Genomic DNA, 18,000 nt, shown 5'->3' on the forward strand with positions numbered 1-18,000 from the left:
ACAGATCATCTAAATAGAAAATCAACAAGGAAACAATGGCTTTGAATGACACAGAGGAACAGATGAATTTAACAGATATATTCAGAATATTCTATCCTAAAACAGCAGAATATGCATTCTTTTCAAGCGTACATGGAAATTCCCCCAAATAGATCACATATTAGCCCACAAACCCAGCCTCAACAAATTCAAGAAGATCAAAGTCATACCATGCATGTTTTCTGACCACATACTATAAAACTAGATGTCATCCCCAAGAAAAAATCTGGAAAGACCACAAATATATGGACATTAAATAACATGCTACTAAACAATGAATGGGTCAACCAGGAAGTAAAAGAAATAAAAAGGTACATGGAAACAAATGAAAATGAAAACACAATGGTCCAAACTTGTGGGATGCAGCAAAAGGAGGTTTTTTTTTTTGTTTGTTTGTTTTTGTTTTTGTTTTTTTTAGTGAAAGGGTCAGTGGGTAGGGTAGGGGGACAGAGCAAGAGAGACAGAGAATCTTAAGCAGGTTCCACACCAGGCACAGAGCCTGATGCGGGGCTTGATCTCACTACTGAGATCATGACCTGAGCCAAAATCAAGAGTGGGATGCTTAACTTACTGAGCTACCCAGGCACTCCGCAAAAGCAGTTCTAAGAGGGAAGTTTATAGCAATACAGGCCTATCTCAAGAAACCAAAAAGATGTCTCATAACCTTGCACCTAAAGGAGCTAGAAAAAGAAAAAACAAAACATAAATGAGCAGAAATAAGGGAATAATAGAGATTAGAGCAGAAATAAATAATATAGAAACTAAAAAACACAACAGATCAATGAAACCAGGAGCTAGTTCTTTGAAAAAGTCAATAAAAGTGATAAACCTCCAGCTAGACTTATCAAGAAAAAAAGAGAGAAAAGACTCAAATAAATAAAATCACAAAGGAGAGAGGAGAAATAACAACACCACAGAAATACAAACAACTATAAGACGATATTATGAAAAACTATATGCTAACAAATTGGACAACTTAGAAGAAATGGATAAATTCCTAGAAACATATCAACTACCAAAACTGAAACAGGAAGAAATAGAAAATTTGAACAGACTGATAACCCGCAAAGAAATTGAATCAGTAATCAAAAAATTCCCAACAAAGTCCAGGACCAGAGGGCTTCCCAGGGGAATTCTACCAAACATTTAGAGAAGAATACTGATTCTTCTCAAAGTATTCCAAAAAATTGAAAAAGAAGGAAAAACTTCCAAATTCATTGTATGAGGCCAGCACTATCCTGATACCAAAACTGGATAAAGATATCACTAAAAAAGAGAACTATAAACCCATATCCTTGATGAACATTGATGCAAAAATCCTCAAAATACTAGCAAACTGAATTCAACAACACATTAAAAAATCATTATTCAACATGATCAAGTGGGATTTATTCCGGGGTTTCCAGGATCTTCAATATTTACAAGTCAAACAATGTGACATGTCACATCAGTAAGATAAAGAAACATATGATCATTTCAATAGAAGCAGAAAAAGCATTTGACAAAGTACAAGATCCATTCATGATAAAAACCCTCAACAAAGTGCTTTTAGAGGGAATATACCTCAACATAATAAAACCCATATATGAAAAACCCACAGCTAATATCATCCTCAATGGGGAAAAACTGAGAGCTTTCCCCTAAGGTCAGGAACAAGGCAAGGATGTGCACTCTCATCACTTCAATTTAACAGAGTATTGGAAGACCAAGCCACAGCAACCAGACAACAAAAATAAATCAATGTCTTTTTTTTTTTAATTGAATCTAACCAGTGAGTTTATATTCTAGCTGTTGTACGTTGCAGTCTTAAAATGTTCATTCATCTTTGTTGTTATATCTTCTGGTTCTATCCTGAGACTTTCTATTTCCCTATTTGTTTCAAGAATGTTCATCTCTACTTTGGGCATTTTTATAATAGCTATTTTCAAGTTAGATAATTATGTTAGATAACTTTAACATTGGCATTGACATCGGCATCAGCTGCTTTTTCTTTTCCCATGTGAATGTTTTCCTGGCTTTTGCATACTTAGTAATTTTGCATTGTATCCTGGACATTTCGAATATTATGAAAGTCTGAGTGTTATTTCAGTTCTATGGAGATTGTTGATCATTTTGTTTTAGCAGGCCTTCCACCTTGTTGAAGTCAGGTCAAAAGTTCCAACCAGCCTCATAGCAATTATAGTTTCAATGTTATTTCTGTTTTCAAAAACCTTTGTGGTTTTGTTCAGCTCTAGTCCATGTATGTGCCACTCAGTGGCCAATCTAGAATTTGGGTCATAGTCTATTCTATAGTTTTGGTCTCGAAGTCTACACATTATCTATACTCAGACCCACACCAAGGTTCAGGCTGAGTCTCTAAACAACTTTATGGAGTTGCTTTGCTGATCCCCTGTCTCTTCCAATCTCCCCTATACTTTCCAGTTCTCTGGGACTCCCTTTAATTGATCTGCCAGCTAGAAAGTGGTGCTTTGTGTACCTTATTCTGCCATACTCTTCCTTTGAATGTGCTCTTGTCTGGGGCCAATTGGTGGGAAAACAGAACAAAAGGAATGAGCATTTGCCACAACTTCTTAGGACCACAAGGACTCTGACTGTAGAGGGCTGTTTCCCCTATTCAGAATTTTAGCTGTGAGTTCCCCACTGCAGCTATTGCTATTGTGGTTGTTGTTGCGTACTTGAGATTGTTTGGGGGCTCATGCACAACAAAGGGTAGAAAAGAATGCAGTATTTCCTTAACTTTTGCTGATCATTAGCAAACTCCTTTCCCACTCTTTGAGCTGGAATTTCTCCTGGAGCTCTGCACAGATGATCGGTTCTGGGTTTTAAGCAGCTTTAAGCCCACATAGTGGAGACACCACAGGAAAAAAAAAATGGGCATAGTCACTGTTGGCTGGTGGCACATTAAATTCTAGTCTTCTTCAATCTTCCCACTACTATTTCCTTCTCAGTCCTCAAGTAGCTGCCCATGCATTCAAAAAGCTGGTCTATGCACATTTTACCATTACCATTGCATTCAGAGGAAGGATAGGCTGGAGTGTGCTTACTCCACCTTACCCAGAACTAGAACTTCCAAGGTAGATTTTTTTTTATTTTAAAGATTTATTTATTTTAGAGAGGAAGAGAGCGTGAGTGCTAGTGAGTAGGGGTAGGGGCAGAGGGAGAATGAGAGAGAATCTCAAACAGACTCCCTGCTGAGCATGGTGTCCCATTCAGGGCTTGATCTCATGATCTCAGCTGAAGTCAGGAGTTGGATGCTCAGCAGACTGAACCACCCAGGCGTCCCCTTCCAAGGTTGCTTTTGATCAACTGACTATCACTATGCTTGAGGGTGGCTTTTATGTTCTTCAAAATCCTAGGGCTTTGAGATGTGGATAGTGGGGGAGACTATGTGGAAGTGGGAGTAGGAGTATGTGAGAAATCTCTGATTTTCTACTCAGTTTGCTGTGAACTTAAATCTGCTCTAAAAATAAAGTTTATTTTAAAAGTGGAAAAAAAAAATCATAGGGCAGTGCTTCTCAAACTTCAGTGCATGTATTTTACCAAATGTGACTGATCAAAATTTGAGAACAGTATTTGATATAGCTTGGGTTCCTCAGAAAGCATTGTTGAGGCAGAGAAACATTACCCTATTCCTTTATTAGGAAGTAAAGTTATGGAAAAAGGAGAATGAAGCAGGATAGGAGAGGCAATCTGAGGGTTACTGAGCTGACCATTAAGTGTGACTAATGGTTAGATTCAGAGGAATCACCCAGAAGCTATATATAGTGTCCCAAGACTGTCCGTGATAAATGGGAAATATAGAAAGATGGAAGAGTTTATTCACTGGTTCCTTTCTCCCACTAGCCAGTGGTTCCCCTGCTGGATCATGTATGTTTTGGAACGGTAGTGGTGAGGGCATGGAAGCAAAATAGGAAGCACTTAAATAGGAAATGGGGGATACAGGGCACTGTCAAGTTGTACCTACATATGATGACTGGACCCTACAAGTAGCGGCAGAAACAAGAGTGAGCCTGAGAGAATCTGAATTGGCTTATAAAACACATCTAAAACAGTACCTTAAAAAAAGTCAAGAAATCTGTCAGATTGCAGTACCTGGGTGGCTCAGTCAGTTAAGTGTCTGCCTTTGGCTCAGGTCATGATCCCAGAGTCCTGGAAGTGAGCCCTCAGTTGGGCTCCCCACTCAGCAGGGAGTCTGTTTCTCTTTCTCCCCCTGCCCCTCTCCCCTACTCTGCTCCCACTCTCTCAAGTAAATAAAATTCTTAAAAAAAAAAAAAAAAAGAGAAAAAAGAAAGAAATCTGTCAGATTACTTGCTTAGTTTTAGGTATGGAACTACAAAGTATTGTGGTCACATTTTTCACCATGGGTTCTTTCTAGGCGAGGCTAGGTTCTGGCTACGTAGTTATTCCCAGGGAATTTCTTTGGCCCTTACTGAAGAAATGAGCCACTTGGAAGTTTCCAGGTGATCTCAAGTGAACCACATTAAAGTGGTATCATTCAGCTGCTTTGGGCCTACAAAATGGCAATGTCACATGGGTCAATTGAATAGAATATGTTAAGACTTTCCATAGGGAACCCTAGGAACCGATACATCTGTTTAGAAAACATTTAAGATAGAAATCAGCAGAGAACAGGATCTTGGATGGTGAGTGGATATTCAAAACAGGAATGACCAAGATGTGCAAAAATGATGAAATGTATCAGCTTCCTCAATAAAGGATTATAGTAAGAGACTCAAACATTCAAAACACAATTGTTGCCCTTCTAAACGAAGCTCATGCACACCTCCCTAAAGTTAATAAATAGAGCCAAAGTCTAAAATAATTTTGGGGAAAACAAAATCATTTTTCTAAATATAACATAGGCTGTAAAGAACCTTATGTTATTATGCAGAGCCTGTCAATCCCTAGTGTGTTCACTATCTGGCTTCCAGGCTGTGCCCAGGGCTTACTAGGAACAAGCAAATGTATTATCAGCCATCTATTCATTGATGTCTACACAGATTTGGAAGCAATCTGAAATAATTTTTCTGAAAGTTGGCCCAGATCAGACTTTTATCCAGGGCACCACTGCCCTCTCCTACTCCATACTATTCTCTGTAAGAAGGTAGAGAAGGATTTGGGTTCTTTCTTCATAGTTAGAGTTTACACTTGTAGTTACAGTATTACATTTTTCTGCTTTAGTTGATTAGATGATTATCTCAGTAAATGCATATATACTGATATTAATTCAGGTCTTTTGAAAAACAATTTGAAGTAGGGCTAAAGAAAAAAGATGAAAAAAAATCAATTAATTGAATAATCTCAAGGTTTCCTTAGAATAAGACACTCTGGTGTTATGATTTTTCATTTTGTTGTAAAGTGACCTTAGAATATAGCTACTCTTTTTCAGTTTGTTTCTGGGAGGAAGAATATGTAAGACTGATACTGAAATAAGTCTAATAAAAATAAGGATGTAATTAAGTTAAACACAGGTACTATTTAATCTTTTAACCTAAATAAGGTCTTCTTTGCAGTGCTAGTAATTCTGCTGATACATTAAAAGGACATACAATTATAGGGTTCCTAACCATAGTTGCTGTTTGAATGATATTTTATGTAGGGCCCTATTCATAGAAAGACTATGAAAATCCCCACTTACTATTGAGTGGAAGCCTCAGGCTTGTTCTAATCTCTTTTAAGAAAGAACTATAGTCTATTTCTTAAGTTTATACTCATTTCCCATACAGAAAAGTTCTGTGTTGAGTACTGAATATCTCTGCTTGTTATATCTGAAGATCTAATTAACAGAAAAACATTGCCTCTTGCCTTTATAGAGACCAACATCCCCTTTAAATCAGAAAACATATCATTGACATTTAAAAACCAGTCCTGTTTTAGATACAGTATTTCATAATAGAAAAACTGATTTTTAACATTAACAAGATCTCATGTTGACATAGGGTTTTGAAAATTTTTTTATTTGTTCTTAAAAAATCTTGTCCTGCTACCCATAAATGAAATAAAATTATTTATAGTATAGGGGTTTTATAATGTAGAAAGGGTAAGTTATATTTTGGGAATGTATAAATTAAACTTACTGAATTAGCAGACAGTATTTAAGACATTAATAATCCAGCATCTAAAAATACATTAAAACTCTATCAAATAAACAATAAGGTTTCCAGAAATGACAAGAGCTCATATATATCACATTTAAGAGTTATAAAAACAAATAACAAAATTTTTAAAAACCCTAAAACACGGTAAGAATAACATATTTGCAAGATAGATCTATGAATCTGCTCAAGAAAGCCCATGGGGAAAAGTTAATGATCACTGGTGAGTGAAGTGTGAGCATGCGCACTCATGCTCTATCTCTCTCTCTCACACACTCACAGTACACTAAAGGCTAAGATAGAGCTTGAATGTGAAGTTGGCTTTAACTGCCAACATTAATGATTACATTTAATTGGAAGAAGCATAAACCTATTTCAGTAATAGTTTACTACATAAACGTATAAAATACTTGGAAGAATTTATAAACTTCTCCAAAAGAGAATGAGAAAGAGAGAGAGAGAAAGACTGACTAATTTGGAGCCTCATCCTGGGGTGCCTGGGTGGCTCAGCCGTTAAGCGTCTGCCTTTGGCTCGGGTCGTGATCCGAGGGTCCTGGGATCGAGCCCTGCATCGGGCTCCCTGCTCGGCAGGAAGCCTGCTTCTCCCTCTCACTTCCCCTTGCTTGTGCTCCCTCTCTCGCTGTCTCTCTCTGTCAAATAAATAAATAAAAATCTTATAAAAAAAATTTGGAGCCTCATCCTTTATGGATGGATATATGCTATATCACCAGTCACACGGCAAAAATTTAGAAGAGGGAAGCATAACCATGAAGTTTATAATTAAGAAAATATTTTTAGCTATAGTTGTTACTTGTGGTCACTTAACTTAAAATGCATATCCACAGGGTGCCTGGGTGGCTCTGTCGGTTAAGTGTCCAACTCTTGACTTCAGCTCAGGTCATGATTTCATGGGTCATGGGATCGAGCCCCACATGGGGCTCCCTGCTCGGCGGGGAGTCAGCTTGAGATTCTCTCTCTCCCTCTGCCCCTCCCCCGACCTGTGCTCTCTCTAAAAATAGATTAATCTTTAAAAAAAATGCATATCCACAAATTGAATCATAAATGTCTCCACATTTTACCATATATATTTCAAGACTATCAACACTAGTTAACATTTATGTCAAAATACGGGTAAAAGTCATTGGGAAATCTGGAAGGTCAAGCCACATGCTTGGGGATAACCTGTCTGTGTAGTTATACTTTAAAATATTAACATGTCCAACTAAGAATCCACTTTTTAGTATATTTATATATTAAGAAGAATATACTAAAAAGAAATTAGAATATACTCAGAAGAAACATCAAAGTTTATTTTATAGGACAGGTTGTTGACTTTTTATGGCTCAAAAGAGTTTATGAGGGGTAGGTTTTCTTCTCAACAAAGAGAGGTACTTTCAACTGATTAGGATTACTTAAAATTGCATGTCTTATTTCTGCATCCTTTATGTGAACTTCTACATTGCTTTTGCCAGGTCAAAACTCCCTTCAAAACCTCATTCTATGATAAATGAAAATTTACACCACCATTGTGACTTACTACAATAGCATGAGCACAAAAGAATAAACCTATACTTCTTTCTAGATGCTGAATGCTTATTTAATATTAAAAAACAAACACTAAGATCACAAGAGGAAGAACAATTAATATAAGCCATTACCTGCTAATTCTATTTATAATAACTATTCTAAAGAAATAATACAAAATACAGATGAGTGTCCATTGCAAGTTATACTTAAAAATTTTTGAAAAAACGCTCCATAGTAAGAAAGTAGGTAAATATGGTATAGGACATCTATACAGTGGATTATTTACAGCTATTAAATTATTTTATAAAAGTAACGTTATGAAATGCTTACTATATTCTATTAGCTGAAAAGCAGATTACAAAACTGTACCCAACATAACCTATATGTGTGTATATATGTATGCACCTAAAGTGCTTTTTGGAGAGTAATAAAATGATATAATTTTAACTTAAAAAAAAATATTAACATGTCCAGGGGCGCCTATGTGGCTCCGTGGGTTAAGTGTCTGACTCGGTTTTGGCTCAGGTCGTGACCTCAGGATGGTGAGATTGAGCCCCACATTGGCCTCCATGCTCAGCATGGAGTCCACTTAGGACTCTCTCTCTTCCTTTCCCTTTGCCCCTCCCCCCACCATGCATGCACTCTCTCTGATAAATAAATAAATTTTTAAGATATTAACATGTCTGATGTTTCAGAATCTGCCCAACGTTGCTACTCATTTAAAGCAAAGGAAGAAAAAAGACTCAAGAAGGCCAGGACATCAATCTTACCAGAGGAGGAAAAAAGATTTCAAAGAGCATTACTTTTTAGGCATTTGAATCTAATTTTTCATACTTAATATAATTATTGAAGAAAGAAGTAATTTCAAAGTGTTCTATTCCATTTTAGAAAATCTTTAGCTTTTTGACAAACTTCATAGAGGTTAAGAACATAGATTCTGGAGCCAGATTGTCTAGGCTCAAAATCCAGGGTCCTCCATTTATTTGCACTATAACAGGAGTCAAACATTTTTATGTAAAGCCCCAGAGTGTAAATAACTTAATGCATTGTGGACCACATTACAGTATCTGTTGCTCCTTTTTTTCTTAATTAATCCTTTAAAAATATAAAATTATTAGCTCAAGGGCCATACAGAACCAGACTGGTAGTTTGCTGACACCTGATCTATGTAACAGAGATAATAACACCTATTTCATAGGGTTGTCAAGAGATGAAATGAGTTAGTATGTGTAAAGTGCTTAGAAAGTTCCCAGCACATAGTGAAAGCTACAAAAATGTTTATTATTAATACTACATATTTAACCAAATTATGATTTCAAAATACCTACTATTCCTCTATGACTTGTATGTAGCATTACTTGGTGACTTCAAATTGGAGGATTTAATTTGTCCCTCTTGGTTTATTCTAAATCACCAGAAAAAGTTTAGCACTGAACATTTATGAAACTCCAAGTGTGGCATTAAAATTGAGTGATCAGAAGGAAGAGTCAGTAGTGGTCCTGAGGTAGTCCCTTGCAATCCCAGCAGAAGCATCCTTAATGAGAAAGATTCACTATGAAAATATATTAACTAAGTTACCTGAAACATTTAATTAAACACAGTAACCAATTTTCTATTATTATAGTATTTCTCCACAGCTTCAGAAATGGACAAACCTATTTTAAATCCATTTAAGTGAACATTTAATGTTTTTTAAATTTTTTAAACTAAGAAGAGAATAATCAGAAAGCAGAATATATGGATAGTTAAAATGCTGCAGCATTTTAATATACCAGAGTTACACATAGGATGTATTTGCCTTAGTATTCTCAGGAGTAATTGCGTATATTTATGGAAATCACAATGTGTTATGCAAGAATTCCAAAGAAAAAGAAATAACTTAAGCAATCAAGAAATAATTCACAATTTTTAGCAGACAACCTATAAATGAAAACCAAATATATATGAAACTGAGCTCTTTTGTGATTTACAAGGCACAGGCTGAATTGGACCATATATAAATATTTAAATACAATACAAACAATAAGTTTTGAACATTTTATTAAGTGTTTATATTGAAATATAAAGCTTTATGAATTAAACTTCGTAATAGAGTGATGTCTAAACATGAAAAAACACTTGCTTAAGCTTTAATGCAATAAATTTTAATTGTATATTACGTTAAATACAAATGCAATAACCTCAGCTTATCCACATTTTTATGGTATCCTGTAACCCAATGTGCTTCTACATAATCTTCACATGAAAATGTAGAGTAGAATAGATGTTTATAGAGTATAAATTAGATTTGGAGATCATGGAAACTAAGGAAAAAGTCAGTACTTTTCTTCTAAATATTTGCATAGGTGTGAGTTACTATAGTTTGTGCAATACTAATTAACTTAGTATCAGCATAGTTTTAAGAAGTACTTTTGTTAGTCATTTATACCCAGAGTTGAAAATCTGAAGTGTTTAAAGACTTAAAACAAGAAAAAATTAAAAACAAAACAAAATAGTATTCACTTTTCTCTGACTTTCCCACCCCCATCCTGGTCTCCCACCCCAATGCGAGCCTTTTCCATCCTTTTAGCTATCCTTGTGGCAGACAGCTCTATATTTCTACTATGTGTAATACTCTTGTCTCTTGAATTCATCTATCTTAAACAGATCGTTTGGTTCTAAATCCCAGCACCAGCATTTACTAGTAACATTTAGCAAATAGCTTTTTTAGGTCTCTGTTTCCTTGTCTATAAAACAAATAATAAAACCTACCTACCACACAAGGTTATTGTGACAATTAAATAATGTAAAATCCAGTAATGTGTAATACTATCTAGCTCAAAATACAGTGTTCATATAGTGATAGCTATTATTGTTCTTCTGTTATTGTTGTTATAATAATTCTGGTGGATGAGGATTTGAATTCTAATACACCCTTTCTCCATCCTCCTAAACTCTTCTCCTATCCTCCTAAACTACAGCATAAAAGTATTTTGTTAAACTACATTCAGTGTTTTCATATCCTTTTTACATTTAAGGCAACTCTAGATTAATGAGAATCTCACTTTGTATCATCAAAACAATTTGACAGGCTCTCAAGTTAGCTAAAATGGTGGACTACTGGAATATTCTTTTAATTTGCCAAATTCCAAACTACCGGGATTTTTGGACTAAGATAAACTGAATTACAGAACTTTCTGTAGTTCTAAAATGATTTTATTCAACTCTCTATGACATATACACCAGTACCACAGTTACGATAACACACCTAATATTACTCACTTACCTTTTGCCTCCTGTTTTTTTTTTTTAATTTTAATTTTTTAAAAAATTTTATTTATTTGAGAGAGGGAGAAAGAGAGAGAGAGATAGCGAGAGAGAGCACTAGTGGGGAGAGAGAGAGAAATAGGCTCCCTGCAAGCAGGGAGCCCGACTCAGGGCTCCAGCCAAAGGCAGATGCTGAACTTACTGAGCCACCCGGGCACCCCTTGCCTCCTGTTTTTATCATTTTCACAACCAAGGACATGTAAGATGTTCTACACATTGTATATTATAGTTGTTTTTTATATGCAATTTTTTTTTCAGGATTGACACCATTGCTCTATATACTGTTTTGTAGTGGTAAATTTAAATGAAAGCTTCTATTCAGAGTTCACAATTATAAGTGGTCTCTAAGTTTTGAGAACTAACACAATTTGCACAGAGTAGATGCCCGAGATGTGTCTAAAATTCTAAAGAACATTTTTGTAGCAGTTTATGCTCAGGAAAAACATAGTTTGGTGAGTCACAATCTATTTTAACAAAGTGCTATAGTAATTGGAGGTATTTTAAAGAAACAAGAAGTCAGTTAAAATAATTATTGAAGAATCACATTAATTCATTTTTATACCTCTTAATCTTAAAATTCAAGGTATTCATGCAGCCAATGAAATAAAATTAGATACTATGTATGAAATTTTTAAGTTCTCTAAGGATAAGGGATATATCTCATTTATTTACCTTGTATCTCCATTGCCTGGGACAATGCCACACTAGTGTAGGTACAGAGAGGTTCAATACACTATTCACTGGATAAATAAATTCAGCTTAATTTGGTCTCAGATAATTTACAAATGCTTGAAAATAAAACACTAAGTATTACATTAACACAGCATTATTCTTTTCAGCGTAAACAAAGTACACTAGTTGGTACATTGCATATTATGTTTTATTAATAGTGACATATAGTAAAAATTTTATGTATATATTAACGGTCCCTTATAAATATTTAAAGTTCTTTTTCCAAGCACAATCATACTGCAAAGTCATACCATAAACTAAATTTTAGAAGACAATTTAAAAAATAAAATGCATGAAAGATATTATAAATCATGATGAGATATTGAGATGGCTTATAACTCTTGACTTTAAATATTCTAATTACAACCAAATGTAGACTTTTACCAAGAAGTTGATAATTCTGGGAAAGGAGCCCTTCCGAGGAAAGATTTAGTTTTAATATAATTAACGGTCAGATTAACATACCTGAAGTCCTATGTTCTTAAAAAGTTCATTCAAAGTCCATAAATGCAAGCAGAAGATTATAAAGTATTCTTAGATGCACAAACATCTTTTACAAAATTTGAAGTATTCAGTTTGCCTTAAGATACATTCCTTGAATTGAAAATTGCTGAGGTTTCCAAATACTATCTTTTCATGTCTTCACAGCCTGGATCTGATCTGATAACAAAAACCAAACAAAAAATTACCAGTCTCCACAAACAAAATCCATTTTCTAAAGTAATCCAAGAAAAATCTATAAAAACACTGTAGAAGCTTATGCACACACCTGTTTGTTTAAAGCACAAACACACAGTAGTTTTTGTTTCTGTCATTTACCTGTACACAGTTAAGTCAACTGGTTCTCCAAGGCTTGTATATGAAAAACAGCAGTCCCTTGGTTCATCTCCTCTTTCTCCTTTCTTAGTCAACCATTTCTAACTCCTCTTAGGAGATTTACCTCTATAGCTCTAAATAATATACTTTTATTATTCCTTTTTGAAGTATCAGTTCCTTCAATGTAATATGAAGTTTCAGTTCTCACACCCTACGCTGCTGCCCTGAAACCTTCATTATGCTTCCGGCACTCCCATTCTCCTACTGTAGTTAATCTAGTCATCAATATGGCGACTATGTACATGCTATTCACAACTGAGACAGGTGGTATCCCTCTCCCCGTTATTCTGCCTTTCTTCTACATTTTGTTTTCCCTGTTTTAATAAGTGTGCCTCATTCTCCAACTCTGCCTATCTGCTTAGTTTTTTAAGGTACTTAACACTAATTCATTCCCACTACTCCCACACTGTTTAAACCTTTATTATTATGAAGCTCATTACATAGTCTATGAATTTCACTTTCTTGAAGAATTCTCCCTTAGAGTCTTCCAAAACTCTCTAATGGACCAGTTGTTCTCTACGCTTGCCCAGCTATCTTCATAAGAGATCTTTCATTATCATCCTGAGGATCCTTCCCACAGGCTCTTATACTGGTTTTCCTGTTTCATGGTCTCTTATTTTCTCCTCTTGGTTTACTCCCTTGTCTTTGAAGAGTATACCTCTCAATGGCTACTTTAGTAAAAAGTATAGAAAGTACATTCTCGAGACTATGCATGGCTGAAGATGTCTTAATTCTAGAGTCACAATACACTGATACTGCCTGAGCATATAATTCCATTATTTTTTCCTTGGACTTTTCCAGGCATTGCCCTATTATCTTAGTTTCCAAATGTTGATGTTTAGAAGTCTGATGTATTTCTGCTTCCTTATCCTTTACATGAAACTTACTTTCTTCCCAGGAAGCTTGTAGAATCTTCCATTATCTTCAGTATTGAAATTAAGTAATGGTGAGCCTTGATGTGGGAATATTTTCATTTGCTGCCTTGGGCTCTCAAGACGCCTTTCAACTAAAAACTCATCATTCAGTTCTGGAAACTACTGTTTGGTGATTTACTTGATAAATTTCTTCTCCTCTATTTTCTCTTTGCTTATTTTAAAATTCATCTTATTTGGATATTGGGCCTCCTATTTTCTTTTCTTTCCAATTCTCTTTATCTTTTTGCTCTACTTTCTGACAGAATGCCTCTATTTTATCTTCTTTTTATTGAGTTTTCTGTTTCTTCTGTTCCATTATTTTCCAAGAACTTATTTTTTTTTTCCCTTTGGTCCTTTTCATGTAGTATCCCTGGTCATATTCATGAAAGTAATACCTTTTCTTATCTCTTTAAGGATACTCCAATAGTTTTTTCAAATATTCTCCCTAAATAAATTCTACTTCCTCTAATCTGCTTTTCTGGTTTGTTGATGTTCCATACTTTACGTTTTGGTCCTCAAATGCCTGGTGATCCTTTGCTATCTTCTCATAAATATGAATGAACACAAATTTCAGTATGTGTGTGAAGCTTGTCAAATGTGGTCTTTATTCTTGTGTAGCTAGCTACACCATTTTCTTGGGAATCTTTGATGTTAATACCTTCATGTCTTTTCTCTCGCTGGTCTGATTCCTCACAGATGACTTTCTATATCCTGCCTACCGCTGGTGGCTTCTTGGAGAAGTAGGAGAAGGCAGAAGAGGATTACAATATTTTGTATAAAAACTTTCAGTTATTCCTCATTTTCAGATCAGCACTGCCACACACAGTTATGCTTGGTATCCCCCAGTCTAGAAATACTCTGTTTGACTCTCTGCAAGAATGAACCTTCAGTCTTGTTGGAGGGCAAGAAAGTATAACTGTCTTCTCTTTTCAGCCCCACCTCATCCTTCTTTCCACTTTCCATCAATATCTGAGCCTTTGAGGGGATCTGCAACATAAAGTGGGATGTCTTCCAGCTTTCCTCAGTGCTAGTTTAGAATTTACCTTTCTCAGGTCTGTTAAGTCATTCAACATTTATCAGACGTCCAGCTTCCGAAATTTGGTTGCCATTTTTGTCACTTGCATTTTTTTTGCCCTTGTGGGTTAATGTCTTTAAACAAAAGTCCCCTTACTGTTAATGAGATTTGAAAAGGGGATGAAACTAAGTATGTGTTCAATCTTCTGTCTTTCATTGGAATACCCATATGTACAGTTTATAAAAGTCTTATTTTAAAACCTTGGAAGCATTAACTTTTCCCATACAGATAAAGTGATAAAATGAGTATGTTTCATTAGTCATGTGGAAAGATTTCCTTTTATAAATATCTCATTTGAAAGTTTCAGAGCTAGAAGACAACTTATACATCTCCATTGGTTTCTGTATATTCTCTGGTGGTTTTAAAAAATACTTCCTAGTCTACTCAGGGGTTCTTCTGTTTGGGTTATAATGTATAGGTAATTATTGAAAATCCTTCCAAAAGAGAATGGAATCATGGCACAAAACATGTCACTTAATATTTTACTCAAAAATTTTCAACCTTAAAATAATGATTACATTAGTCAAAAATGAACCAGAGGCTTTCTTGTTTATCATGCTAGGAAATTTCAGAATTCTGCAAGCAAAATGAAGAGATATAAATTCAGAATATCTTTCACAGTTAAATTTACAGAAAAACCTTTAGCTAGTAAGTTAATAGTTACAGGCACAGACTAGCCTCCTATATTTACTGCTGCCCAATTTGCAAAATAGGTTTTTACCTCTTCTTAAATCCATAGAGACAGTCTGGAGAATCAAAATGTAAAGTATTTACTATTATATAGGAAAGATGAACAAAGGATCTCCTATTCAAAATTTTTTCCTTCGACTTTCCTTGGACAAGCTGATAATACTTTATAATCTATGTACTAAGTTTCCTCCTCTCCTAAATAGAGAGTAGTTAGGTAAAAGGGTAAAACTGACATTTATTGGGTTTTTCCTTATGCTAGGCACTTTAACACAGTGTTTCACTTAATCCATACAATTCTTGACATTTTATTTTTTAATTGTATGTGATGAAAATTATCTTCACAAGAAAATAACAGATTGTTAATAATTGGTTAATAAGTAGTAGAATAACTCTGTTAGACTCAAAAGCTCAAATGCTTTTAATTACTATTCTATGCTCCCTACATAAAAATAGGGAAACTGTTCACAGAAAACCGCTCTAAAAGTTACATAAAATAATATAGTAATACAAGGGCACAGAAACATTTCCGATAGTGTATCCTCCTTACAAAAAGGGAAGATACAAAAATAATGATTCAGAAATCAAAGACACAAAAATTAGGTAATAAGACCAGAGTTGGAAAGTGGCACTGCGATGTTGGATCATTACTGACACCTAGTGGCCTCATTGTTACAGACAAAATATACCAAAAAACAAAAAAAAGGAAGAAGCGAGAACTACAATTTATCAACCTATTTTCAGTAGGTACTATAATTTTATTACTAACAGTAGGGTTTTATCCATGCTATATCTTCACTGTGAGCAATAAACACTGGTAAAATAAGAAATCAAGGCTGAACATATGCTTCTGGTGTCTTCTGTAGAACATTGCTATAAACTGTTTTATGCGGGAATCAGTCCCGTCAAATCATCAGAAGTATAAACCAGTTTTTTTTCATCATCTAAGAAACTAAGCTGGTGTGCTCCGAAAAATTCCAGTAGTTCTTCTGAAAACCATTAGAGGTTCTCAATTATGTTTTACTTATTATAAAATATGACTACAACATTCTTTGTAGTTTAATGGTATAAATGTCATGATGTCTACACAAAAACAAAAAAAAGAAAGAAATACAATAGTTTGTGCAGTTTGTTAAAATACCATATTTTACTAATAACAATATAAAAATATTTATCAGATGTACATTTAATACTCTGAACCAAAGAGATATTATGTCTCTTTATGTATGGTGAAGCAGGCTATTCTTAGATTCACTAGGATATGCATAAGAGAAAACAAAATTAGACATAACTGGCATTAAAAAGTTGGTGTAGAAGAAATTAAATTTACAGCCACAAGACTACAACTAGAATTAATAATATTTTGCTATTCACCCTTGTTCAGGGCTGGGAGATTCCTGATAGGAATGATCCCCAGTTCTGCTCACAAATGGACATTTTTCAGCCTGACTCAGGGTCCTGTAATAAGAAGGATCTATAGAACCCGGTTTCATCCACATCTATTGCTGTGTGGGTCACTGCTTCAATCCATTCCTGTGGTTAGTAAACAATGTAATCTTAGCGGAAATGATATATCTTAATTTATTCCTTGATATGGTAAGACCGTAAAAATCAATGATAGCTATTTTGACGAATAATAAAACTGTAATATACAAAACATCAATAGAATACTGGTATTTATAATACTAAATGAGTGTTAAAATTTGTGTAAACATGTATAAATGGAGCGATACATAGAGTTCAGCATGATTCTTAGAAGATATATGCCATGCAAACTTATTTTTAATTATTGACAGTAAGACCTGAAATTTGTCCCAAAATTCAAATTGCTTCTATCACTAGATCTGACAGAAATTTGTTGCCATAAATTAAAATTATTTTCTAGAGTTGTCACGTATATTGATTGTAAAGATGTAAATTCTCTATTTAAATAAACCCTTTAGAAAAATGTAATAGAAGTAAATGTAGCCTGTTACAAGGAGAAGAGATTCTTATTAAACTTATGTAAATGACTATGATTGCCATGGAAAAAAGAATACTTACTGAGACCTTTTGAATTTTGGAGGGTTCAGGTACAGAAAAAAGTTAAATGCTTTAATTTGTTTTATTATTATTTCTGTTCTCTTTGTAACAGGACACCATTGGAAACATCAGTTATTTATCAAGGTTTTGACTGGAATGTCCTATTAGAGAAAGACAATGCATAGACTGAGATATGACCAAACAGCTTTGAGGAGCTAAGGCTGACTTTATGAAATATGGGGCCATAAAGCCCGTTGGAAATGTTGGCCTGATACCTTGCTTACAGAGTTCCCAGCAGCCTCACTGAGTAAAGAATGTCACTTCCTGGCAGGTGCAGGAACCTCAGGATATACTGGGGACCTTGTAAAGAGGAATCCGCTCAAATCTACAGGTATTGAAGGTATGTCTGATGGCAAGTACTTGGCTTGGCTTCTGGCCTGGTGAGGCTACTAAAAGTTCAACCTAGAGATTGCTTATAAAAGTTCCAGCAAAGCAGATTCTAAAAGAGCTATATGATCATTATTCTTGCTGGCTATATGTATCATTATTCTTGCTGGGTTTAAGTTTATTAAAATTGGACTTGTTTTGTAAACAAATTAGTCTTGATTTGGCTATCTCCGGAAATGAGGGTTATTTTAGAAAGAAAAATTATGGTTCAATAACCCACCTTTTGTGGATGTTAAATGCTAGTTTTGATTGTCCTTAAATGTTGTTTGCTTAAGCTAGA

At 34.8% G+C, this 18,000-nt stretch overlaps 1 protein-coding gene across 1 annotated transcript in view; it reads right to left on the reverse strand.

The window, feature by feature from the left end:
- Window positions 1–9,397: 9,397 nt before the first annotated feature.
- Window positions 9,398–18,000, reverse strand: part of ARL6 (ARF like GTPase 6) — a 42,204-nt gene continuing 33,601 nt past the window's right edge. The window contains exon 8 of the mRNA XM_045785393.2: window positions 9,398–12,359. Coding sequence (XP_045641349.1) covers window positions 12,334–12,359 — 26 coding nt within the window. The 3' untranslated portion in view covers window positions 9,398–12,333. The remainder of the gene's footprint in view (window positions 12,360–18,000) is intronic.

The sequence above is a fragment of the Ursus americanus genome, chromosome 4 (assembly GCF_024610735.1).
Source record: "Ursus americanus isolate L20-20 chromosome 4, mUrsAme1.1.p, whole genome shotgun sequence".
Taxonomy (NCBI): Eukaryota; Metazoa; Chordata; class Mammalia; order Carnivora; family Ursidae; genus Ursus; species Ursus americanus.